Source organism: Lampetra planeri, chromosome 8 (genome assembly GCF_965212315.1).
Source record: "Lampetra planeri chromosome 8, kcLamPlan1.2.h2, whole genome shotgun sequence".
Lineage (NCBI taxonomy): Eukaryota > Metazoa > Chordata > Hyperoartia > Petromyzontiformes > Petromyzontidae > Lampetra > Lampetra planeri.
In genome coordinates, this window is record NC_136114.1 from 11,959,632 (window position 1) to 11,985,095 (window position 25,464).

The 25,464-nt window shown below is 47.6% G+C and overlaps 1 protein-coding gene across 2 annotated transcripts; it reads right to left on the reverse strand.

Annotated features, from left to right (window-relative positions):
- Positions 1 to 3,456: 3,456 nt before the first annotated feature.
- Positions 3,457 to 8,401, reverse strand: OARD1 (O-acyl-ADP-ribose deacylase 1). 2 transcript variants are annotated; one of them, XM_078597044.1, is made up of 7 exons: positions 8,313 to 8,401; positions 8,148 to 8,227; positions 7,533 to 7,571; positions 6,440 to 6,596; positions 6,203 to 6,261; positions 5,325 to 5,437; positions 3,457 to 4,781 (listed from the first exon to the last, which is right to left on the reverse strand). In XM_078597044.1, exons 2-7 carry the CDS (start codon positions 8,178 to 8,180, stop codon positions 4,679 to 4,681), a joined length of 504 nt encoding a protein of 167 aa, XP_078453170.1. In that variant the 5' UTR covers positions 8,181 to 8,227; positions 8,313 to 8,401; the 3' UTR covers positions 3,457 to 4,678. The 2 variants fall into 2 exon arrangements, with proteins under 2 accessions (XP_078453170.1, XP_078453171.1); XM_078597045.1 differs by lacking the exon at positions 7,533 to 7,571 and having other exon boundaries at positions 3,959 to 4,781.
- Positions 8,402 to 25,464: the final 17,063 nt, after the last annotated feature.

Below are 25,464 nucleotides of genomic sequence, written 5' to 3' on the forward strand. Positions count from 1 at the left end.
TACTATATTGTATCATAAAAAATAAAAATTTACATTTTAGACAATCTTTCTTATATGTTATGTTTCGGCTTGGGTCTAATTGTCCACGGTAAACTGACGTTGCCTGTAAATCACCACGGCACCTTACGTTATGGCAAGCTTCGGGGCCACTTGCTGGAGTCGTGGAGTTCTGCCATTACTAGTACGGTTAATAAAAGCGTGTTAAAAAAAAAAAAACTTTTTTAAAAAATATTACTTATTTTTCTTTTGGGGATGCAAAGTGTTGCTTGTTGAATTGCAGTGCCACTCCGACTCCTCCTTGACGATGCGGTCGTTCTCGCGTTCAGTCAGCACCAACGTTGAGCCGACGTTGCTCGTCTCTGAACCGACTGGGAGTGGTCGAGGCTTGAACAGCTGTCAACCCACACGGGATGACCCCCCCCCCCCACCCCCCGTGTTCTTCTTGTACAGGGACATTGAATGTTGAGGTCCCATACGGCGTTACAGCCGTTTCACAACGGGCAACGACAAACATTTTTTGTCTATGTCACGTAGAAGGGAAATAATAAAAATAAAACATGATAAAATAATTCTCACGATGTTTCGGCCACAACGCAAGCAGCCGTTCTCAGGTGAAGAACAGGGCTGTCGGAAAAACAGCTGCTTGCGTTGTGGCCATAACGTCGTGAGAATTCTTTTATTGTTTTATTTTTATTATTTTATTATTTCCCTTCTACGTGACTTTACCGAAAGAACCAAGAAGATGAATCCCTGCAGTCACGAAAGCTTTAAATCGAAATTCAGCGAAACGTCGTTTCGAATTGTTAATGTCGTGGGTTTACTCTCCCAACACGCCGCTGTTGCTGTGCTAGTAACGACTTTGTACGTTTTGTTTACGTGGCAAACCTTACGAAGTGGCTGTGTTGGGTGGTGGCGGGTTTAACGACACATTTAAATATTTCCGCGATCTAACTCCCCAAAAAAAAACTTTATTACGGATATTGGTCGCGAAAGCCTTAGGGGCCGTCCATAAATGACGTCACGCGATTTTGGACGATTTTTGACACTCCCCCCCCCGTCACACGGCGTCACAAAGTCAGACCCCCCCTGAAATATGACGTCACAAAGCTCTGCCCCCCCCCCCAAAATAAAACATGCTTCAAATCGCTTTAAACTATTGGCATTGTAGTGCCTATTAATGTGGCGCTGCACTCTGATGTTGTAGTAGAAAACATTTCTTAAAAAGTCTATTTAATTAAGTAGAACGTGTTGTCTATATTTATTTAAAGTTTCGCATTTTGATGTGACGTCACATTTCTCAACCCCCTCCCCCCCTCGTCACACATCTGATCCCCCTTAGGTGCGTGACGTCATTTATGGACGGCCCCTTACGTCGTGTTAAACTGGGACCCTTGTACCAAAGTTAGCCCAACGACACACCACCGTTTGCCTGTTTACAGGTATACAGGCTACGATAATCCACGAGGGCTACAGATGTCAGTTACACAGCAGATGTCTGTCCCCCCTCCTTTATCAACGGACGTATTCACACTCTACACTTAACTATTGATTATTTTTCTCATTGTGAAAAAAATTAAGCCATAAAAACAAAGTTTTTCACTATAAATCCTTTATATGCGTGGCGGCTAGAGTCCTCTCGTCCTCTGGCTTGAGATGGCTGCCACCTATGGGTCAGATGATTGTCTGCCAGCATTAAGCAATTGGTAATTAAATCTTTTAAAAAAATTCCCTAAACAGTGTAAAATTTTGGAAAAAAATGTTCACGAAAATTAATTGTCACGCAAAACGAGTCTGTGTGGAAAATGCCAGCTCGATTGGATCAAGGGAAGTGTGTTAAAAAACGACCGAAAGATTTGCACGGTCGTAAGCAAGCAAGCAAGCACGCAAGCGAACTTAATATAAAGGATTTAAAAATAATCTAAAGCGCGTGTTATATGCGTCTGTGAGCGCACCACTGACCCCATGCAACTCATGTACACGGAGAACAACAATGTAAGACCACAGACGGGCACCCAACATTGTCCCACAGAAACCTCCCACTCCACTCGCGCACCTTTCGCTGAAAATGTAAGACAAGTCACGTGGTTGGAGCATCGAAAACAAACACGACAGCATCAACATCCACATTGCACGATGAATGCACCGTTGTTTTTATTACACATCTCGGTAACATTCCTTGGCACATCAATACCATTTCACATCGCCGGAAGTAATGGTTGTTTAATGCCACAGACTTGGGAGAGTTATAGACTCTCTTCCACATACAGGGACTCGGCTACTTACAAACGAGGTAGGTTCCAGAGGTCTGCTCGCAAGGTGATTTGTTCGTAAGTCCAACTTAACCCCTGCCGATTCCAAACATGTTGTACGGCATGTACACTCAACACGGGGAATGAATAATCTCCTTTACATGTAGATGCCACTGGTTCTTCGTGTTCTGAAGGTCCAGATGCCACCACTGCCATCTATTGTGCGGCGGTTGAACTTAAGACTCTCGGTCCGAACAGGCAACTGCACATACGGACAGATTTGTTCGTATCTCTGAAAGTTCGTAAGTCAAATGTTCTTAAGTATAACATTTCATTCTCTCCAGTAGCCTAAATATTGCAAATTTTTTTAGCAAATCAAGATTAAATCACAAAGAAAAAACTATCACGAGTATCATAAGTCTGAATTGAGTGCTGAACAGTGTACATAAGCCTACGTGTACATGTGTTTGTGATTGAAAATGACCTTTGGGTTAAGGCAAGGATATACGACGAAAATGAGTAACAACAAGAATTTACCAACTCTCAACATATCCAAATTTGTGAAAGGAAATCAAACATATGCTTACATTCTACACTCAAAACGGCCTCTTCTGGCGAAGCAAGCGTAATAAATAATAACGGTAAATAAAAAAGAAACTCTTTAAATCACGTTGGGCTTGAGCGAGGGACGATCGTTCGTGTTGCCGTCTCGCATCGTTTGGTTGACACCGCCGTGGGTCGGCGACCCGCACCTCACGCCCTGGCCAGTCCGGACCGCCTCCGGTTTCACGAGGGCTACTTCTCCTTTCAGTCCAAGGATAACTCGGTGCCACGGTGGGCTAGGAGATGTTATGTCCCTCGCCGGGTATACAGGAGGTCGTCGGTTCGATCCTGACCCTGACGCCTGCTGTATATTTGGAGTTTGCGTGTTCTCCCCGTGGTCGCGAGGATTTTTCTCCGGGTCCTCCGGTTTTACCCTCCACATTTAGAAACGCGCGTTTAGAGTATTTGGCTGCTATACATTACCACGTGATAAGCCCACTTCGTCGAGCTATCATTTGTGGCCAGGTCACTTCTGAAAAAGAGCCACACAGTTCGGTGGGACTTACCCGGTAAAATAAAAATGTGTTTAGTCTTTTGTTGAGTTCAACTCAGCGCTGTCTGTGGCCAAGTCACCCATAAGGTTCACAACCCCGTGAGATCTCAATCTTCGCAGGAGTCGAGTCTGCATAGCCTAGATGGGGTGACCACCGTGCGAAACATCGTCAGCCACGATCACTCCGCCGGTCGATGAAAGCCACCTAAAGCTGTCATCTCTCACCGTGCTGCGATGTGAGAATCTAACTAGCACCTGTACACGAGCTGCTTTCATCACTCCCAAATAACAGTAATTATTATTAGTCATTATTGCAAAACAAAATTTACGGCTGAACTGGGTTAATATGCAAATATATTTTGATATACATCAGCCCGAACTTTGTGACTGGTTGGTGGTGGATGTGCACGAATCGGGCCAGCCCCACAAGCAATCGGAACCCATCGTTTGTGTCATAAGTGACTCGTTGGCCAACGCATGGCTCCTTAAATGTGTCCACTTCTGCAGACTCCTCCAGATGGCCCTGAGGCACCAACCTCAAGCAGCAAATCGCTGACTGGTGAACCGGGCTTCACGGAAGGCTACAGCGAGAAATGCACGATTTAGTTAACTGTAAATAATTTCACTTTTTACTTCATAAACGACCGCGTTTTTTCGTCTCCCATACATAGCCGAAACTTGCCTACATAATTCAAAACACGGCCTTTGTGTTGTACGAGAGAGTTGTACGTGTCCGTCACATGCAGCAACATATATCCCCCGTTTAACATCGTACAGTGAGTACTTAGTAAGGCCAGTCGAGAACAACAGGGGGTGGTGTGACTTGCAGCGTGCCCGACTGCTTTGTCTCCCGATTGCTGACAATTGCACACTGCACCAGGCACTCATTTAAGGGTGAGGCTACCTGGTGGAGACCAAGTATCGGGGTGGACATAAGATGAAACTCGTCACCGATGGCAGCCGTTCCTGGGAATCGTACGCAGGTCACTCGGTTCATAGTGCAGTGCGCTAACGACCATGCCACCACACAAAGACAAAGATCCCCCGTGTAGTGTTCAACAGACTGTTGGGGCAAATGCTGTTTGGGAGCACCATGCCCAGCCACTTTTGTCTCCGCAGTGTGCCGACGTCCATATACTGCACTACTCATTTAAGGCTGAGTCGACTTCGAGGAGATCCAGGACCCGTTTTAGATAATCCCCAGTGATGTTAGGCAGGGTGGTGATTCGTAGCACAGCGTGCAAGCCACTAACGCCACTGCTCCCCTCGCCGTGCTCACACACAGACACACACACACAAGAGTTCACTCCATTCTGCCTGCTCGCTGCCCCAGTCAGAGGTAGTAGACTGTGAACTTGATGCCACTGCCCCTGAACACTTTTTCCATCATCCACTTCACCTTGTCCCACTGCAGCTTGTCCAAGCCACAACCAATCCTGCACACGGACAAGGCAGGGCCAGTGGCCGAGGTCAGTACAAGAAACCATTCCAGCGGGTCCCGACTTCGCCACACGAGAAATTGCTTTTTCGCGCTCCGCAGCCACACGTCGGAGATTCTTTCATCTCTCAGGTTACGTAGTAGGTGCCCACATATTCCGATTCACAATGGACCATGGGTATCGCGTGGGAGGGAGGCCCCCTGGTGGATGTTAAGAGGCCCTTCGAGACAATCACTCCAATCGGTAGTACGCAAGATTCCCAGGTATTTTACCACTGTTGTTCAATGCTCTATGGGGTTCGATGGAGAGCAGTAGCGACATTCCAAAAGGTTTTGTTGATTTAAGGCGAGTTGGTGGTGGGGGGGGTGCGGGATTGATGGTGTAATCTTTGAGATCGGCGTGTATCGGGGAAGGCCTTGGGTACTGCAGGCTATACTCTCCCGCATCCCCGATTAGCACGGGTTGGCTACGTCCGGTGCGAAAGAAGTTCATCGTGTATTCGCGGGTTATATCCGGCGCTCGCTGTGGGCGACAACTCACCTGGGCATGGAGACAGCCGTGACGCCGTGCGATTCGCAGTGTTGCTTCATGGCGCGCAGGCTGTTCTCCAGATCCGGGTACGTCGGCTTGTGGAAGGCTCTCTCTTTGGTCACCTTTGAGAGACGGAGCAATGACGTGAGCTCGTGTGCAGGTGTTGTGCTGGATCGTAGCATCACAAGAACGCTGGAGATGGTAACGGCTTGGGGAGGGGCTTTCAGTGGATTGACCAAGGATCATGATGATGAGATGATGACATGCCGCATCATGCCGGTGAACAGCGCACAGCAATTGCTGGAATAGGGCCTGCCCATGGCTTATTGGTCACGGGGGTTATTTGGCCAAACATCACTACGGTGGTGAGTACAGAATGGTGAAGGCGGAGAGAGCTGGGGACTGGTTAAGATATCGCGCGCCACTGATGCGAGCCACGGATGGGACTCGGAACAGAAGTGGCCGGGTGCATATCGCAGTGCGGGAAAAACTGCCAGCACGCGTGGCTAATGAACGACAGGTTGTACACTATGCATAGGTTATTAGGTCAAGGTGCAGCCCTGTAATTATCTTGCCCCTCTCGAGGGAATTCTGGCCTGCTCTTCCACGCTGTCCACGTGTCCTGGAAGAGGTGGAAGTAGCCACACTTTACCCCACGGTATGTGACCTGCCGATGGACTAAATGTGCTGTATCCATGGATTGAAAGTCCAGTGTGTGGGCCTTCAAACCATGCCAGCATCCTGAGCACATTACGACCTCTTAAATTCAGGCAGAACTGTACCTAGACTCAAAACATTACGATGTATTCTCATTACGATGTATATTTGTGTAATAAGCCATTGTTTACGATGAGTGCGATATATATTTCTACATTATTGGCACTTACCAAGTAGTAAATGAATCTCCCATTCCGTTCCAACACTGCCACTTCTCCAACCTTCTTTGCTGGAGGAATGTAATAAAGTAAAATAAATAAAACGTTGGACAGCAAGCCACAAAACAAGGCGAATTCACGCCGACAGAAAACGGCGAATAAAACCGTTCGGCTCAAAAAAGCCGATCGAAAAACAGAACGGCAACGTTTTGGCGAGACAGACGCAGCATGAGAAAGGACATCACCAACCCTGGTTCAGCAGCTCCTGAGTGCCGCTAAATGTTGCCTTGAACATCTTGGCGATGCCGGCTCCCATGCGGCAGTCGGCGCTGATGCAGTGGGCGAGCGCCTGGTTGGCCGGGCACGAGAAGAGGTCGCCCTGCACCTCCGAAATGCTGAACTCGCCCTGCAGAATCCAGTACACAAAGTGAACTAATCGCCACCTGTTTCCATCTGTACGGGAATGGCGCTCCGTTGGCCGGGCACGAGAAGAGGTCGCCCTGCACCTCCGAAATGCTGAACTCGCCCTGCAGAATCCAGTACACAAAGTGAACTAATCGCCACCTGTTTCCATCTGTACGGGGATGGCGCTTTGTTGGCCGGGCACGAGAAGAGGTCGCCCTGCACCTCCGAAATGCTGAACTCGCCCTGCAGAATTCAGTACACAAAGTGAACTAATCGCCACCTGTTTCCATCTGTACGGGAATGGCGCTCCGTTGGCCGGGCACGAGAAGAGGTCGCCCTGCACCTCCGAAATGCTGAACTCGCCCTGCAGAATCCAGTACACAAAGTGAACTAATCGCCACCTGTTTCCATCTGTACGGGAATGGCGCTTTGTTGGCCGGGCACGAGAAGAGGTCGCCCTGCACCTCCGAAATGCTGAACTCGCCCTGCAGAATTCAGTACACAAAGTGAACTAATCGCCACCTGTTTCCATCTGTACGGGGATGGTGTTCGTGGGTTTTTCACTGGGTGCTCCGGTTTCCTCCCCCGTGTTTAGACACGTCATCAATCGTTGGCTGAAAACGTCTCAAAACGAACAAAAACAATGCAGGACCGCCCCTCCTGAAAAAGAATCATACGACTCACTGTAGTTTTCCTGAATTAAATAGGTAAATTATTTCAGGAATTAAATAATTGTGTACCACCCTTTGTCAACCGACTGCTGGATGAAGGCCCTCCCCCCCCCCGTGTCAAATCAGTCTTGGGGGTTATTTGACCACAGCTCAGTCTATGCGAGCTTTCGTTTACGGGAGCATAATGAATCGAACCCACGATCCTGTACACCAGGCGAGGTAGTTAACATTTCACCACCGTGCCACGCATCCCACTCTGTACTCACACTTTTTAGCTCCACAGATTCCTCAGTCTTGGCAACCACCTAAGTCGAAACCAAAAAAGCCACGTGCTAGAGAGACATTTAAAGTCCAGATAATAAAATAAAACACTACAGCTCGGATAGGCGCGAGTGGATTGATTATAAGAGGAGCGGCTGTGTATTGCTGCAGCATCTCCAACGTTGGCATCGGGTTGCCCCGCATTCAATCGCCGATTAATGAGAACCATGACACGCGCGTTTAAACAAAGTTGCAACCATCTCGCCTCGACACCGTACGAACACAGAGCATCCGTCGGGGTTACAAGACCGCTTGCCGACCGGGTACGCGTACAAGTTCGTGCCAACAGCGTTGCGTATAGCACGTGCGCCCGCCTCCATCCACAAGCCCAAGAGGCAATCGTGAGCTCACGGAAAGACATCGCGTCTTTAAATGCCGTGTGGTAACAGCGTTGCGCCAACTCAAAAGCTTCGTTTCGAATTGGTTGCGGCGCTTGATCGATCCGCTGCCACCGCCGATACCGCGCTCCGTGTGAGAAGGCTCACGAGGGTTTGGGGTTGACCATACTTCACCCCGCCGGTCGAGGCGGTGGCAGGGGGTCTCGGGTATCTTCGACTCACCGCTTGTGCGGTTAAAGCGGCGTCCGTCTCCATCGGTGCTGGGGACACCGCCGCTCCCCGCCGAAAATTGACCGACGGCGCTGAGAAAAGATGAGAATAGTGTTGCAACAACAACCCAAACATGTGTTTTGTTGTTGTTGTTGTTGTATTTGGTGAGCGTCTCACCGGCAGCTTGTCGATCGAGGAAGTTGACTCACACGGCGTGGTCGTGGTCTGAGAAGTCACGTGGCGTGGGTGTTGTTTTATAAAAAAAACCAACAACAAAATCCCTCGGGAGCGCCCTCTGCTGACGAGCCGAGCTCCCTGCCAGACGCAGTGATTTTCTTTTTTTTATTGGAAAAGGGTTCGATGTCCTGATGGTGCAATGTCTTTGTGCTGTTCGCCTTTTGACATGCTCTGGTCTGTTTAACACGTAGGCGTTCGTGACCAGTATTATCAATCCTCTGGTCGAACACTGCTTGAGATTAGGATCTAAAGAAAGCTGTCTCTGGTGTGGACCAATACGTGGTGGTAGGAAGCTTGCAGCGGCGCCATATTATGGATTCTTTGCTCGGCTGCAAGCTTCCTTCACCACTCTCCCATTGACATATTTCGTTGCTTCCTCTTAGTACCTTTCACACGACGGTCAATGGTATAGTGTATAGCATACTGTATAATAATAAATAGTATTAAAGTGTAATGTTTAATACAATGTATAAGGTAATATATAGTATCGTAATTGTATAGTGAATATACAGCAGTGTGGGTGGGTAGAATAATACATAGTGTAATATTACAATGTATAGTCTATAAGCATATTAGTTGCTGCGGCGCCATATTATTAACATTCCTTCCCTTTATTAATTATAACCTTACTCCCTCCCTTTGATACTGCTAATCCTGCATAATGCACGGGCATAATGACTTTAAACCCCTCGCCAAACCTCCTACGCATTTCACAAGTAGTACTAATCGCATATCTGCATTTCCGATAAATATGCTAAATTCATCTTGATATGCAAATTATTTTGTCAAGGCGCTCTCCCCCCCTCCATCCCAGCATAAATAGTCGCTCCAAGCCTGGGGCGTGCCATTCAGACTCTGCCTTCTCGACAGACCTGTTCTCCACTTGAAGACGGCTGCTTGCGTTGTGGCCGAAACGTCGTGAGAATTATTTTGTTATGTTTTATTTTTATTATTACCGAAAGAACCAAGAAGATGAATCCCTGCAGTCACGAAAGCTTTAAACCATATTTTTTTTGTTTGCATGTTCACCACAAGTATCTGTGGTTAATGCTGACACGATTCCTTGCAAAAGGTTTCTGTTTGGTGTTTTAACATCTTAACACCTGTTTTGCTATACTCATTGGTTTTTTCGGTAAAGTCACGTATGTAGAAATAAAATAAAATAGATCACGACGTTTTGTTGCCAGAAAGGGTAAAACCTATTCTTATGTTTTGACCTTGGCAAGGCAGGTCCCATAATCGAGCAGGGTTTAAGGCCCACTGAGCTCTACAGCTCTTTTTTTTCTCTCCCCGAAGCGACGTGGCCACAATTGTTATCTCAATGAAGTGGCTCATCGAGTGGGAATTTATAGCAGGCAAATACTCCAAACCCACGTTGATTTTAGATTTGGAGGGAACAAACCGGAGGACCCGGAGAAACATCCACGCGGCCACGGGAAGAGAGACAGACTCCAAATATACAGCAGCAGGCGTCAGGGTCTGGATCTAAGCCACGACCTCCTGTATACCAGGCGAGGTCGTTAACATCTCAAACACCGTGGCATCTCTCTATCAATATATGATGAGTCCACGTGCTTCCTGAACAGGACAAGGTTTTTATTGTAATAGCTTGAGAATAGAGACGGGCGGTGCATGAGAAGTGTGTGATGTCAGTGAGTGAGTCAGTGTTGTTGTGATCTGCAGTCACATTCGTCACGCATGACGATGGCGACGTGTTTCATGGATTAAAATGCCCAATTCTGAGGTCTGCTAGCCACGAGATCGCTACAGCGGAGAGTTCGTGGAGCCGTGCTGCTCCTCCTGTTGCCTTGTGCTTTAATGGTCCCATTGATGAAGGGGATGTTGCATTTCGGCCCTGTTGATGTTCTCACGCGGTCCGTGGTTCCACCTGCGGTGTGGAGGTGGAACAGTCAGTCTGGTGGAACGAGTCCCTCGACACGGGCGAGAGGAATCAATGAGTGAGCTTCACGGGGACAGTCAACGACCGTGGCAGGGGCGATGGAAGTGTGATTGATGAGGAGTGGGCTTGAGTGAATGAGCGAGCGAGTGGCTGGCATTATCAGTCACTCCGTGTTACTTTACTCTAAATTCTGTCCAGGGCAGCGTGGTTAAAACTGGGCCCTCAACCGCATCCATCCATGGGCTGATTGGGCGCCGCGGTGGCGAAATGTTAACTCCCTCGCCTGGTATACAGGAGGTCGTTTGGAGTTTTCACGGTCTCCACGTGGACGCTATCTCCCTCACTCGGCACGTAGGGGGTCGATACCTGGACCTTGGCGATGGTTGTTGTATATTTGGAGTCGGCGTGTTCTCTCACGTGATCACCACGTTTCGAAACAACACGAGTTTAGATTATTTGGCTGCTGCTATAAATGTCCACGTTTGATGATAAATCAGCCACTTCGATGAGCTATTGTGCGTGGCCAGTTCGGCTCTGAAAGAGAGCTAATAGCTCTTACCGTGGGCTTTACCTGTGAAATAAAATACGAGTGCTACTGCCGTAGTACGTGCGAATCTGGTTTCTCTCTCGCCCTCGAAGTGAAATCAGCTGATGCTAAACAAATCGCCGCCCTCACTTTTGCAATCAGGGCACTGAAGGAGTGAGCATGCCACGTACCATTATTATATTTGCATGCACAACACGTTATACAAACAATAAGTTTTGTTTAAAAAAAAGAAGTTTATAATAAAAGCCAGTGATTGTTAATTTATTGGGGTTTGACGATTCCCCCCCCCCCCCCATCGACACAACACGACTGGTATTTCACCCCCCCCCCCCCAGCAAATATATATTCTATCCAGCGCATGCTCCCTCCTTGGCCTGCCACTCCATCATGAGTTTCGACCGCTGTGTCCTGCCCATGCCCACCTACCTACTGGACAATCAAGGCCGTAATTATAATAGAAATTGGGGGGGACACATCCTCCCCCAATATTCAATATGCTAAAAATGTCCCCCCCCCTCCAATATATTGCTATAAAAAAGTAATTGCTATGCTATGTAATTAAAAACTGCTAAACCTTGGCCACACTATCTGGACTTGTCTTCTTATAAATCAATGCATAGATTTATGTTTATATGATAGTGGTTATGGTGCTATTTTATTAATCCCTAATCTCTGCCATTACATACAATGAAACAAGAAATGGTAAAAAAGTTAAAACAGAGCAATGTAATACAATACACTATTAGACATTGTAAAAATGAATAAAAAGTCCATCCATCCCATGTGTTCATAATTTTTTTTTATTTTAGGCAAGAAATGAGTTTTCAAATGTAGATATTTTTCTGGGTTGGGACCCCCAGACACCCTGGAAGATTTGGTCCCCCCCAATGTTGACTCCATGGCTACGGCCTTGTGGTCAATATTAAACATCCCTCCAATGCTCTCTATCCTAGCTGAAAATGTAAGTGCTGCATTCATTGTTGAAGGGTAACTCTTACGATTAGGAGGAGTTAACCAATGATATCGGATGCACCTCCGATTCGCACGGTTGGAAACGTACGGTGCGAAAGAAGTTCCACACATATATATATACATCAGTGGCACTTAATGCGTGCAAGACATCCTTGGTGGCCTAGTGGGGAACTTGTGTGGGCTGCAAGTCCACGGGTTATGGGTTCAAATCCACTGTTCGCTGTTTATTAATAACTTACGCCCCTGTGGTTGCTTTTCATCAAGTTCAATAATGGTGATAACATATTTACTGGACAATTTTTGTATATTTAATTTACTTTAAATACAACGAAAGAACATTTATGCCTCGCACCAATCCTTTGCAGTGTAGTGGGCAGCAAAGTCGCCTTTGAAGTGGTTGAGCCCCTTCAAATTCCAGATTTAGTATTTTGCTGTCGTACAGGTAGGAACAACAGTTCCACACTGCCCACCAGGGATTATTTGTCTGTCGTGCATAGCTCCTCCCAAACATGTAGTACGCTCCTGGATTGGTTGAAGTGCGTCACGTGACCGCGAGCTTTCTGTCGCGCGCGAATGCACTGTCCAACCAAGTTCCTACCCGCCCACTCCGAAGGAACGTGTTTTCGACATTTAGCAGACGTCGGTATTTTTGCTCAGATCTGTATAACTATGTGGGAGTCAGTGACGTCACCATACCTTTGTGGCCCTGCGGGAGGGACGTGGTGCTACAAACCACCAAGTCTCGAGTTCAAATCCGACGTTTTTATTTTTTTTATTTCATAATTTCAACAAAGAAAACTAAATTATTGTGTTTATTTTTTTCCATGTAAATATACATTTGAAATGACAATGTTGCAAACGACTATAATTTAATAACCAGAACAATCACACCAACCACCAACCCCTCGTGGTGCAGTGGGTAGAATATGTGCCTTTTAAACTTGTGGACCTGGGTTCAAATCCCAAAGCTTATTTTTTTTGTATTGCTGATTTTAAAATAACACAGCACGGTGCAGAGAGTGCAGTAATTACACCGCACCGAGCACCATGTATCTGTGTGAAGACGCGGTGGCTCAACGCGATGCGAGATGGAGCCCAAAGTGTGGAGGTGAACGGTTCAAACCCTGCCAATAAAGCTGAACGGCGAATATTCTGGACAAAGAACCAGAGGATGCCCGAGTGGCTGACATGGACGTACAAAACGGGCAAGTGCGTGGTGCACAAGGAGAAGAATGAACTCATGGTGGGTGGGGCTAGAGGACCCCAATGTCACTGGATGTTACACGAGGCAAGAGTGTGTATGCAAGAAGAAGACAGAATCCAAGATGCAGAGATGGTGGTGGGAGCCCTTGCCCAGATCTTGAAGTGACCTGGAAGAATAAGGGGTAATGGGGGACGAAAGGAATTTTTTTTTAAATGCAAAAACAATAGATTAGGTTCACCACTAGGGGGCGCTGTCATGCCACTAGGGGGCGCTGTCCCCGCTAGGGGGCGCTGTTGCTATTAAAATACCCATTGAAAATGACATTTTCTTGCAATTTTGCCACTTTTTCGAAATTGCGGCTGTAAAGCTGTGGTTTTATGCAAAATCTTAATCTGAAACTCAAACGGTAACGTTACAATGGTAAAATAATAATTTTCAACCACAAAATGTGCTTGTTTTGCTGGAATGTGGCATTAAACAGATAAGAAAAAGATATGTTTAACAACAAAATTCGACCACATCGTGATTTATCTAAAAAAATGCACTGTGAACATTACCAAACTGATCATTTATCTGTTCAACTCTATAAAATCCATAAAACCTTGATCATTGGTGAAGTATGATGAAGCAATCTGCACGACCCACACATTGGAAGGTGAGACTGACAAAATAATGGCACATGTACAAGCAGCAATCAGTAAAAGGGTTCAAACGGAGTCAAACATCACCAAATTAACTATACCCGCTGACATACATCTTTAAAGACCATTAAAAGATCATGTTTTTTTACACCAAAATACGACTAATAATACCTGGTAGGATGGGGATAGTTTGGTTTTATTTGTATGTGTTTGAGTTATTTGTTTACATTTATTACACTTTGCACTACTGTCATGTTGTTGTGCTGTTGTTGTCACGTTCTGACCCGCCCCTACTGGACATCTGTGCAAAAAGAGCTGGACAGCTCATCGGATTCCTCCAGGATAAATAAATACTCTTGACTGAACTAATCAGCAAACAAAAACATGGCGTCCAAACCGCATACACACAACTTTAGCGCGAAATCCAATGGCGGTAATCACAGTGAGCAAGCCATTTTGAGCTAACAACGTTCAGAACCAATCCTCTTCCCCCTCACCTTGCTCCACTCTCCTCCCCACGCGCTTCGCTCCAGCAGCCGAGGTCGCTCCTTATCCTCCGCTGCTCCCTTTTCCGTGGAATTCTCTTTGCCGGATCAACTGCAACGCAATCAGTCCAGGCACAAGCCCTTCGTCTCCTCCTCTGCCTCTACAACAACAATACAAATTATCAGAATGTTTAGTTTTATATAGCGTCCCTCGTTCATGCCGATTGCGTCTCACAATCTGCCGAGGAACCGTAAGACAAACTGGAAGGCAGCCCACGTGGTGAGGCTGCCACCGACAATTGCCCAAGCTTTGCATTGCGTGGATTTTTGGAAAGCCAGGGTAGGGCAACCCAACACACACGGGAAGAGGATTTCGCAACATTCGTGCGATCCACCGACCCTTAACCTCCACACTGCTGGGTTTCAGGCGTGTGCACCCACCAGCACCTCTGAAGTGCATCCTCTCCCTGTCAATCCTGTAACCGCCTACCGCTATCTTCCTGTGCGAATAACAAACCCTTCTGTGCCACGTGCTCCCAAGGTGGATCGTGCCACCCTGTGTCGGCACGCCATCCCGAGATCCAGTCACACGAAGGTGCTTCATGAATCCACATTGATTTGAAGCTGCAGGAATGAATAATCTTTGGTTCTTTCGGTAAAGTCACGTAGATAGAAAAATAGCTTTTCTATATAAAACTAAAACATTATTATAATTATTATTGTTGTAGAGGCAGAGGAGGAGACGAAGGGCTAGTGCCTGGACTGATTGAGTTGCAGAAAAGCTATTTTTCTATCGACGTACGACTTTACCGAAAGAACCAAGCAGTATTAATTCCTGCAGTCACGAAAGCTTCAAATCAAGATTGAACCACCTCTACGGGGAGGATGTCCACACAACTCAGACATGAATTCAACCGAGAAGATGGATTCCAAATTTTGCAATCTTTGGAAGGACGTTGATCAACCAGGTGTAGTGTTAACTGTTGTGTTGGCCGACTCTCTGAGTTGCATTACATTTCTAAGTTTGCTAAGTTTTATATATATATTCTCTCTATCACCTTGTCCGTCTGTAAATTTCATTAGCTGACGTTTACTAGCCTTACGTTTGCTAGCCTTACATTTACTTGCAAATTCCATCCCTAGCCCCCCCCCCCACTTACCCTTGGGTTGTACCCACCACAAACGTTTTTAACCTCTGGTTGCAGTCGCTCTCTCGCTACATTTCCTCCTGCCTCAGCAGTCCGCCTGCTGTATTGTTTCACGTGAAGACGATGGTTTGTGTTGCTATCGAAACGTCGTGATCTATTAGCTATGTTTCTATCTACGTGACTTGACCCAAAGAACCAATGAGTATTAAATCCACATTGTGCTGCGCTGAGGATTGTGCTTCAAGTGTTACTCCTCTTTAACGGCACGGGAGACGCGAGCCCCCCGAGTGAGCGCGACTAGTTCTAGATTTGAAGCTTTCGTGACTGCAATGATTTATACTCTTAGTTCTTTCGGTAAAGTCACGTAGGTAAAAAATGAAATTAATAAAAATTAAATTAAAAGCGCGACTAGGTTGGATCCCTGAACCTGGTTGTCACAGTGCCACGCTCACCCGTGTCTGCCTTGATCGCGAGCCACGTGTCGCCTGACTGTGGAAATAAACCCCGGCTGCGGTCACCGGTGTCCGATCGCTTCTGCCCTCGTCTGACTTTCAACCGATCTGCTCGCGACAGGCGCCGCGAATCCGTGCGGGGAATTCAGCAACAAAAGCTTCGCTGATCATATCAGGATTCAAATTAACGACGTCCATTTCGAAGATATGGCGGTATTTGGTTGTGCTTAAAAGTAACAGGAAAACACCTAACGGGTGAATTTCGATTTAAAGCTTTCGTGACTGCAGGGATTCATTTTCTTGGTTCTTTCGGTGAAGTCACGTAGAAGGGAAATAATAAAATAAAAAAAATAAAGCATAATAATATATAATATAATATTTACAACGGCGCACGATCATTATTTTATTATTTAATAATGGAAATAATAAAATAATACAAATAAAGCATTATTATGTTATATTATATAATATTATATTTATTATGTTTTATTTTTATTATCTTCTTATTTCCATTCTACGTGACTTTACCGAAAGAACCAAGAAGACCTAAGGGGTGGTTTGCGGGAAGGCTGCCGTATCCCTCGGGAACATTTCCAATACTTTAACAGCCGATCGATATTTTTTGGAGGCATATTTCTGTAGCTGGAGGCTCCCGTCCAAATCTTTCCCAAACCATCACAAGCGCCTTCGATCTTAACAATCATGCAAGCAGATGCCCCTCCCCACTTGATGTGTCCTGCAGTGATAGCTCTGTGCGCTATGACCCCACTCCAAGATATCTCGGGGTTATCATGAGTAGAAGGCTGACCTTCAAGCCTCACACAAAAAAATAACAAATCCAGATATACAAACACAGACATAACTTCAACCGTGATGATGGGTACAAATTGAGCAATCATTGGAAAGATGTTATTAACCATGTAAAAAAGATTTAACTACGCATATTTGTACCGTCTTATTTGACAGGTACTAGTCTATTTTACCGAGTGTTGACATCCCCAGCGTTTAACAGTGCTGCTATTTTGGATTTGGCAGCCAACATCGGCCGTAACCCCGGTTGAGGTTATCCAATTGTACCCTCCCTTCTAGCCCCGCCCACCTTCCCTTCTAGCCCCGCCCACCTTCCCTTCTAGCCCCGCCCACCTTTCCCTTCCAGCCCCGCCCACCTTCCCTTCTAGCCCCGCCCACCTCCCCCTTCTAGCCCCGCCCACCTTCCCTTCTAGCCCCGCCCACCTCCCCTTCTAGCCCCGCCCACCTTCCCTTCTAGCCCCGCCCACCTTCCCCTTCTAGCCCCGCCCTCCCTTCTAGCCCCGCCCACCTTTCCCTTCTAGCCCCGCCCACCTTCCCTTCTAGCCCCGCCCACCTCCCTCTTCTAGCCCCGCCCACCTTCCCTTCTAGCCCCGCCCACCTCCCTCTTCTAGCCCCGCCCACCTTCCCTTCTAGCCCCCCCCCCCACCGTTCAATTCCCTGACTACCACATTTAGATAAGCCCCTCCCCCTCCCCTTAACTTGTATGATTTCTCCTCACTTGATACAATAAATTAAGCTGTGACGATCCCACCTGAAGACTTGTGTTGCCTCCGAAACGTCGTGATTTAATTGATTTATTTTCATTCATTATTATTTTATTGTATTTATTTTTACCTACGTGACTTTACCGAAAAAACATAAGAGTACAAATTAGACTGTGGTGTTGCAGCGGTTTCTAATGCGAACAACTTCAAATGTCATCTTCATTGGGCAATTCACGTTGAAAGAATAATTGTATTTTTATTGTTTTAAACACAACAAAACAATTTCTAAAAAATTATTATTATTATAAAAATAAGTTCTCATCTCCAGCTGCTTGGTGGGGTCCTTCCCAACGGACCGAGTGGACGAGCCGTGTCTGCAACACAAATAGTAACACTTGGGCCTAACTAGCTACCCCCACTTGAGCTTCCGCTGGACACACAGAACACATCAATGGGGCTTTAAGAGTTTTCAGGTTATACGGGGGATCTGTGCCGTGTCTTGTGTCTGCTTGGAGCGGATTATCAGAACGTTATTGATCCATCTTCTTAGGTTTTTTCGGTAAAGTCACGTAGAAAGTAAAATAAAATAAAAACAAAAATCACGACGTTTCGGAGGCAACACAAGTCTCCGTCATCAGGTGGGACCGTCACAGCCAGATTAGCTGTATCAAGTGAGGCAATGATTCAAGATGTAATCCCTTAAAAGCGAGTTGAGGGGGGAGGGAGAGGGAGGGGGGAGCTCATCAGACTATGGTAGCCAATGAAAGGAACGTATCGGGAGGGAGGGGGGGCGAGGCCAAAAGGGTGGGCGATGGACGTGGAAGCGCTTGTGCGCAAGCGGCCAATTACTGCACACGCCAACACAATGGAGCGATTGTGTGCAAGCGGCCAGCCACTGCACCCGCCAACACAATGGGCAGAGAGGAGGAGGCGAGGTCTAATACACATGATAGACAAAAGAACGAAAATGATGATGGGTACAAACTTAGGGGGAGCTCATCAGACTATGGTAGCCAATGAATGGAACGTATCGGGAGGGAGGGGGGGGGCGGGGGGGGGGGGGCGAGGCCAAAAGGGTGGGCGACGGACGTGAAAGCGCTTGTGCGCAAGCGGCCAATTACTGCACACGCCAACACAATGGAGAGAGAGGGGGAGGGGGGGGGGTCTGATACACATGATAGACAAAAGAACGAAAATGCCCATGTTTATATCAATGCTGGCTGAACAATGAAGAGAGTACTGTTAAAATAACTGGGGATGTTAACACTCGGTAAAGTACAGTAAAATAGTGCCTGTCAGATAAGATGGTCCAAAAAATTTGTGATTAAGTCTTTTTTGCGTGGTTGATAACATCTTTCCAATGGTTACTAAGTTTGTACCCATCATCACGGTTGAAATTGTGTCTGTGTTTGTATATTTGTATGGCTTCGTGTACAAACCTTTGATGGTAGCCGGGAGGTTTGCAGAGAACCTTGGTCTCGGAAAAGACAATTTCATGAGAGCCCACCGAGTTGTAGCAATGATCGGCCACGGCAGAAGAATCAGTTCTGCCGTGTTTCAGATCTGACTTGTGCTCGCGGACACGATCAGAAACATGACGTTTCGTTTCTCCAATGTAGCAATCACCACAAATGCAACTCAATTTGTAGACTCCAGGATACTGTAAGTCAGGAACGACATCCTTCACAGATGGAATCAGATCACGGATTTTATGCACTGTACTGAATCGGACTTGGATCTTATGTTTGTTTAGAATTTTGGAGATCTTTTTGGTCACGCCAGCTATGTATGGTAACGTGATGGTTTTGGTCGGAGTTTCATGTGGCTGTTTCTGTGTGGTGGGAGAGACAGCTTGGCGGATAGTACGGTCAGAGTATCCGTTCATCCTGAGGGCCCGATGTACATGTCTTAATTCACCGGTCAGGTGGTGTTTGTCAGAAATGCCATGTGCTCTGTGGTATAGCGTTTTGATGAGAGAGTTCTTTTGAGATGGGTGGTGGTGGGAATCCGGTTTCAAGTAGGAGTCTGTGTGGGTGGCTTTTCTGTAGACAGAATGTCCCAAGGAACCGTCAGGACTCCTCTCAAACAGAATATCCAAGAATGGTAGTTTACCGTCTTTCTCCACTTCCATGGTGAATCTGATGGATGGGTGTCTAGAATTGATGTGGTCCAAGAAGTGGTTCAATGCTGGGAGGCCATGTGGCCAGATGACGAAAGTGTCATCCACATATCTCTTCCACAAGGAAGGACGCAGGGTGGATGTCTGGATGGCGTCTGATTCAAACTTTTCCATGAATATGTTGGCTATAACTGGTGACAAAGGGGAGCCCATAGGGGTACCCTCATTCTGTTTGTAGAAGGTGCCATTCCAGGTAAAATAGGTGTTGGTGAGGCAATGCCTAACCAGCGCAGGTGCATCAGAATTCAATCCATGTTGGACTAAGTCCTCAATTATTGTTAGGGTGTCCGGTACTGGGACTTTGGTAAACAAAGATACTACATCAAAGCTGACGAGGATGTCATCAGGAGATAGTACCATGTCCTTAACCATAGAGACTAATTGGGTTGAGTTGAGTACTGCTGAAGAGGTCTTGCCTGTGAAAGGGAGCAGAGTATCTGATAGAAAACGGGCTAGTTTGTACGTAGGAGAGTTTATCGTCGACACAATGGGTCGTAGTGGGGTGCCTTCCTTATGGATTTTGGGAAGACCATAGAGTCTGGGAGGTCTTGCCGCCGATGGTTTTAGAGAGGGACGTTTGCTTGGTTTGTCACCAGTTATAGCCAACATATTCATGGAAAAGTTTGAATCAGACGCCATCCAGACATCCACCCTGCGTCCTTCCTTGTGGAAGAGATATGTGGATGACACTTTCGTCATCTGGCCACATGGCCTCCCAGCATTGAACCACTTCTTGGACCACATCAATTCTAGACACCCATCCATCAGATTCACCATGGAAGTGGAGAAAGACGGTAAACTACCATTCTTAGATATTCTGTTTGAGAGGAGTCCTGACGGTTCCTTGGGACATTCTGTCTACAGAAAAGCCACCCACACAGACTCCTACTTGAAACCGGATTCCCACCACCACCCATCTCAAAAGAACTCTCTCATCAAAACGCTATACCACAGAGCACATGGCATTTCTGACAAACACCACCTGACCGGTGAATTAAGACATGTACATCGGGCCCTCAGGATGAACGGATACTCTGACCGTACTATCCGCCAAGCTGTCTCTCCCACCACACAGAAACAGCCACATGAAACTCCGACCAAAACCATCACGTTACCATACATAGCTGGCGTGACCAAAAAGATCTCCAAAATTCTAAACAAACATAAGATCCAAGTCCGATTCAGTACAGTGCATAAAATCCGTGATCTGATTCCATCTGTGAAGGATGTCGTTCCTGACTTACAGTATCCTGGAGTCTACAAATTGAGTTGCATTTGTGGTGATTGCTACATTGGAGAAACGAAACGTCATGTTTCTGATCGTGTCCGCGAGCACAAGTCAGATCTGAAACACGGCAGAACTGATTCTTCTGCCGTGGCCGATCATTGCTACAACTCGGTGGGCTCTCATGAAATTGTCTTTTCCGAGACCAAGGTTCTCTGCAAACCTCCCGGCTACCATCAAAGGTTTGTACACGAAGCCATACAAATATACAAACACAGACATAATTTCAACCGTGATGATGGGTACAAACTTAGTAACCATTGGAAAGATGTTATCAACCACGCAAAAAAGACTTAATCACAAATTTTTTGGACCATCTTATCTGACAGGCACTATTTTACTGTACTTTACCGAGTGTTAACATCCCCAGTTATTTTAACAGTACTCTCTTCATTGTTCAGCCAGCATTGGTATAAACATGGGCATTTTCGTTCTTTTGTCTATCATGTGTATCAGACCCCCCCCCCTCCCCCTCTCTCTCCATTGTGTTGGCGTGTGTAGTAATTGGCCGCTTGCGCACAAGCGCTTTCACGTCCGTCGCCCACCCTTTTGGCCTCGCCCCCCCCCCCCGCCCCCCCCCTCCCTCCCGATACGTTCCATTCATTGGCTACCATAGTCTGATGAGCTCCCCCTAAGTTTGTACCCATCATCATTTTCGTTCTTTTGTCTATCATGTGTATTAGACCTCGCCTCCTCCTCTCTGCCCATTGTGTTGGCGGGTGCAGTGGCTGGCCGCTTGCACACAATCGCTCCATTGTGTTGGCGTGTGCAGTAATTGGCCGCTTGCGCACAAGCGCTTCCACGTCCATCGCCCACCCTTTTGGCCTCGCCCCCCCTCCCTCCCGATACGTTCCTTTCATTGGCTACCATAGTCTGATGAGCTCCCCCCTCCCTCTCCCTCCCCCCTCAACTCGCTTTTAAGGGATTACATCTTGAATCATTGCCTCACTTGATACAGCTAATCTGGCTGTGACGGTCCCACCTGATGACGGAGACTTGTGTTGCCTCCGAAACGTCGTGATTTTTGTTTTTATTTTATTTTACTTTCTACGTGACTTTACAGAAAAAACCTAAGAAGATGATTCCTTGCAGTCACGAAAGCTTCAAATCTAGAGTTATTGATCCACTTCGCGTGCCAAGCTTCACATTTCCTACTCTCCCATTCATTCACATCCCGGCAGCAAAGCGTCACTCAATCTGGATCCAACACCTCAGCCTCGGCGATGGGGGCAACAACTCACACTTTAGACGGCTCCAGATGCAGGGACCTGGCTCCACGTTCAGGGTCTCTCGGCTCCAGGTGAAAGGTTTCTTCAGGCTCTCGGTGAAGGATTTCAAGGCTCCAGGTGCAGGGTCTCTAAATTCCAGGTGCAGGGTCTCTAGGTGCTGTACGAACGGACGCCGTGCTGTGCTTCATGAGTTCCTTGTCGCCCGCACCGAATGCTTTTTTTAACACATTCCTGCGGAGGGAGCTGGTAGGAACGTTGGGTTGCTCGGTCAATGGCCAGGGTCAACGGCGGCATGGTGTGTTCCGCAAATCTGCCCGACTGTGAGGGCGGGCAGAAGCCGGCGTGAGTAGGTTAAACGTTGAGTTTTATAAGGGCACCACGGGATGACCAGCCCCTCCCCACCCAGCTCCACCCCACCCAGCCCCACCCCTCCCCACCCAGCCTCCCCACCCTCCCCACCCAGCTCCACCCTCCTCACCTAGCCCCTCCCCACCCAGCCCCTGCCTCCCCACCCATCCGCTCCCTGCACGACGGGACACAATAATCCCCTGTGGGCTGGTGTAACCAGGAGATTTCTACCAGTAAATCTCCCAACTCAGTGGTGACGCCTGCACCTGTGTTGATATCGCCCACCTAGCTGGTTTTGCGGGTTCCGTACCACGCGCGCGTGTGTGTGTGTGCACATAGGGTTGTAGTACACACACGAAACACACTTTACGTACAATACTCTATTCCGTCTCGGCTCAAACTTTACAAATGAATTATATTGTTTTGCGTTGAAAAAATACACATTTCACCGCAGTTACGCAACTCTTCTGGTGCACGGTCGATGCACTTATACTCATCTACCCACTTATTTGCAAGTTGTCTCAACACTGGATACCATCCTCTCATCCGTCTCTCGCCACCACCGATCTGCAAAAAAGGTTAATTTTATATTCGGCGAGATTCGGGCGCTTCGCCTTACCATCTTATTTTAACCCGGTACTAAAACATCGCCATCTTCATCATCATCATCTTCGGTAAGGCGATAATTTGCCCGCAATCCCCCCCTCCCTCCACCACCCCCTTCGACGTTTGGGTTCAGCGAACGGTACATGAAACGCCGCCCAGTAATGAATTGGAGCCCCCCCCGCTAATTTAATAGTGCGGACGTGAAGAGGACGGACGGCCAAGCTGAACGCGATCTTGGGGAATGTGCTGGGCCCGCCGATATTATTTCTGTGTCAGTAATGAAGTATTCTCGGGTGTCGGAATCTGGTAACAAGAAACAAAAACAGACCACCCACCTCCAACAGCTGTTGCGTGTCCCAGCCCGCTGTCATACCGTGAAGCCTGTTGTTGCTGGCAAAAGCAAATCACGTATTCGTCACCGGTGCCGGTTTATCCTATAGTAGCAAAAGTAGCTACTACATATATAGTAGCTACGGGCCCCGCACTTTCAAGGGCCCCGCGCGAAATGCTTTCACGCTATCAATTCCGGTTCAGTGACTCTGCACTTGCTCTATTACTATAGTACTATACTGCCCTTCAAACTTTATGAACGACTGGGTGTTTAAGGTTAGCGATTTGTCGTATTATCTGGCTGTATCGCAAATGAAAAAATACAATTACTTTACTTTGCAAGTTAAAAATGTATGTCTTTTAATATTAACGTTTTTTTTTTATTTAGGGCCCCTTTATAACATATGCTAAGGCCCCGTTTCATCCGGCACTGGACGTCATATGCCAACCTGCAGCAATGCCCAGCGAAGTCAAATAACGCGGGGGGTGCCCCACTGCACCCCCCCCCACCCAACCTCACCACCATCGACAACAGATCGACAAAGGGCTGTGGAGTACGACAAGCAACTGCAAGGTGATCCCGGACCAATTGTTTTCGTCATCATCAGCCACGGTCAATCCACTGCAGGATAAAGGCCGCGGCCACCCCACACGATGCCGCGTCGTAGTAATGCGCTCCGCACCTGCACACAGACACATTTCATCGCTCCATCTCTCAACTCTACTGCCACTCCGCTCGGATTCGTAACCTTCGCCTCGCGCACCTGATCCGCGTGTGAAATGTTTCTGTCTTTAAAGTGTCATTCAGATGTGGAAAGAGAAAGTACTTTCCATAGTGTTTTTTTTCACTTTAATATCATGCCAACTTCAGCAACGACGACGGGATTCAGCAAAGGTGAGGTGGTGTATCAACAACACCGGTTGTGATGACCTCAAGTCGTGACTTTTGCGATGCATTGTCATGGGCCGAGACAAATTGGAGATCCCAAATCCATCCAGCAGATGGCAAGTTTTAGCTGCTAATGCCCTGCTTTCCGTGGACGAGTTGAAGGTTTTTTTTTACCCAAAAAACCTCTGATGGATAAGCTTTATTTTGTCTAACGCCAAGTGAGAACTCGAGAAACCCAGGATGGTCTCGTTTGCACGTGTGACCTGGGGCATTCGGATGACGCAGGCGTTCATTTCGCACCTCAGATTGCCTACGTCCTGCGCGAAAGAAGTTCAACATAAAGTAACATGCATTGTGGCTGAATATACCCGCAGTAATAATGATGGAATTGAACCGCGAGCCTCTGCAACAAGCAGCAAAAGCGAGATCACTGGGCAGTGTTAACGGTCTGGGCCCTCCTTACAGAGGCGACTATATTCAGCCCTCTGTCAATCCCCCGTTGGATGAAGGCTTCTCCATGCCTTACCGTCCACCACGCTGTTCAGTCCTGGTTGGTGTGGTGGGCCGGGGTGACTTCTCAGTTCTCGCACCCAACCAATAGTTTGGCAGATCAAATCACGCAACTGCTGACCCACACTGCTCAACATACAAAGACAAGATCACCCTGTACAGCCTTTAAGAAACTCATGGGTCAATTGCCGTAAAGCGAACACTCAAGGAGGCCGGCACGGCGCACACGAGTGGGTCGCCAATATCATGCCTGGCCACCTTTGTCTCCCCCAGTGCTGATGTTTACACACACAGCACCAGTACTAATACTGGTAGGAACCACCTGTTTCCACCAGCCCACAGGGGATTATTGTGTCTGTCCGTCCGTCATGCATCCAAAAATGGGAGGGGTGGGGCTGGGTGGGGAGGGTGGGGAGGGGCTGGGTGGGGAGGGTGGGAAGGGGCTGGGTGGGGAGGGGAGGGTGGAGAGGGGCTGGGTGGGGAGGGGCTGGTCACCCCGTGGTGCCCTTATAAAACTCAACGTTTAACCTACTCACGCCGGCTTGTGCCCGCCCTCACAGTCGGCTATATTTGCGGAATACACCACGCCGCCGTTGACCCTGGCCATTGACCGAGCAACCCAACGTTCCTACCAGCTCCCTCCGCAGGAATGTGTTTTAGTTCTGGGAGGCCCAGGAGCTGTTCGGACATTCGCCGTCACTGTTATTGGTAGTGAGTGCGAATCGGACCTGGGTCACGCGGTCCGTGGCTCAGTGCGCCAACCACAGAGGCACCGCACGAGAATTATTCACAAGTGCTCACACGCAAGACACTCACGTGGCCAATCATGCTATGGACAACCATCTCCATTCGC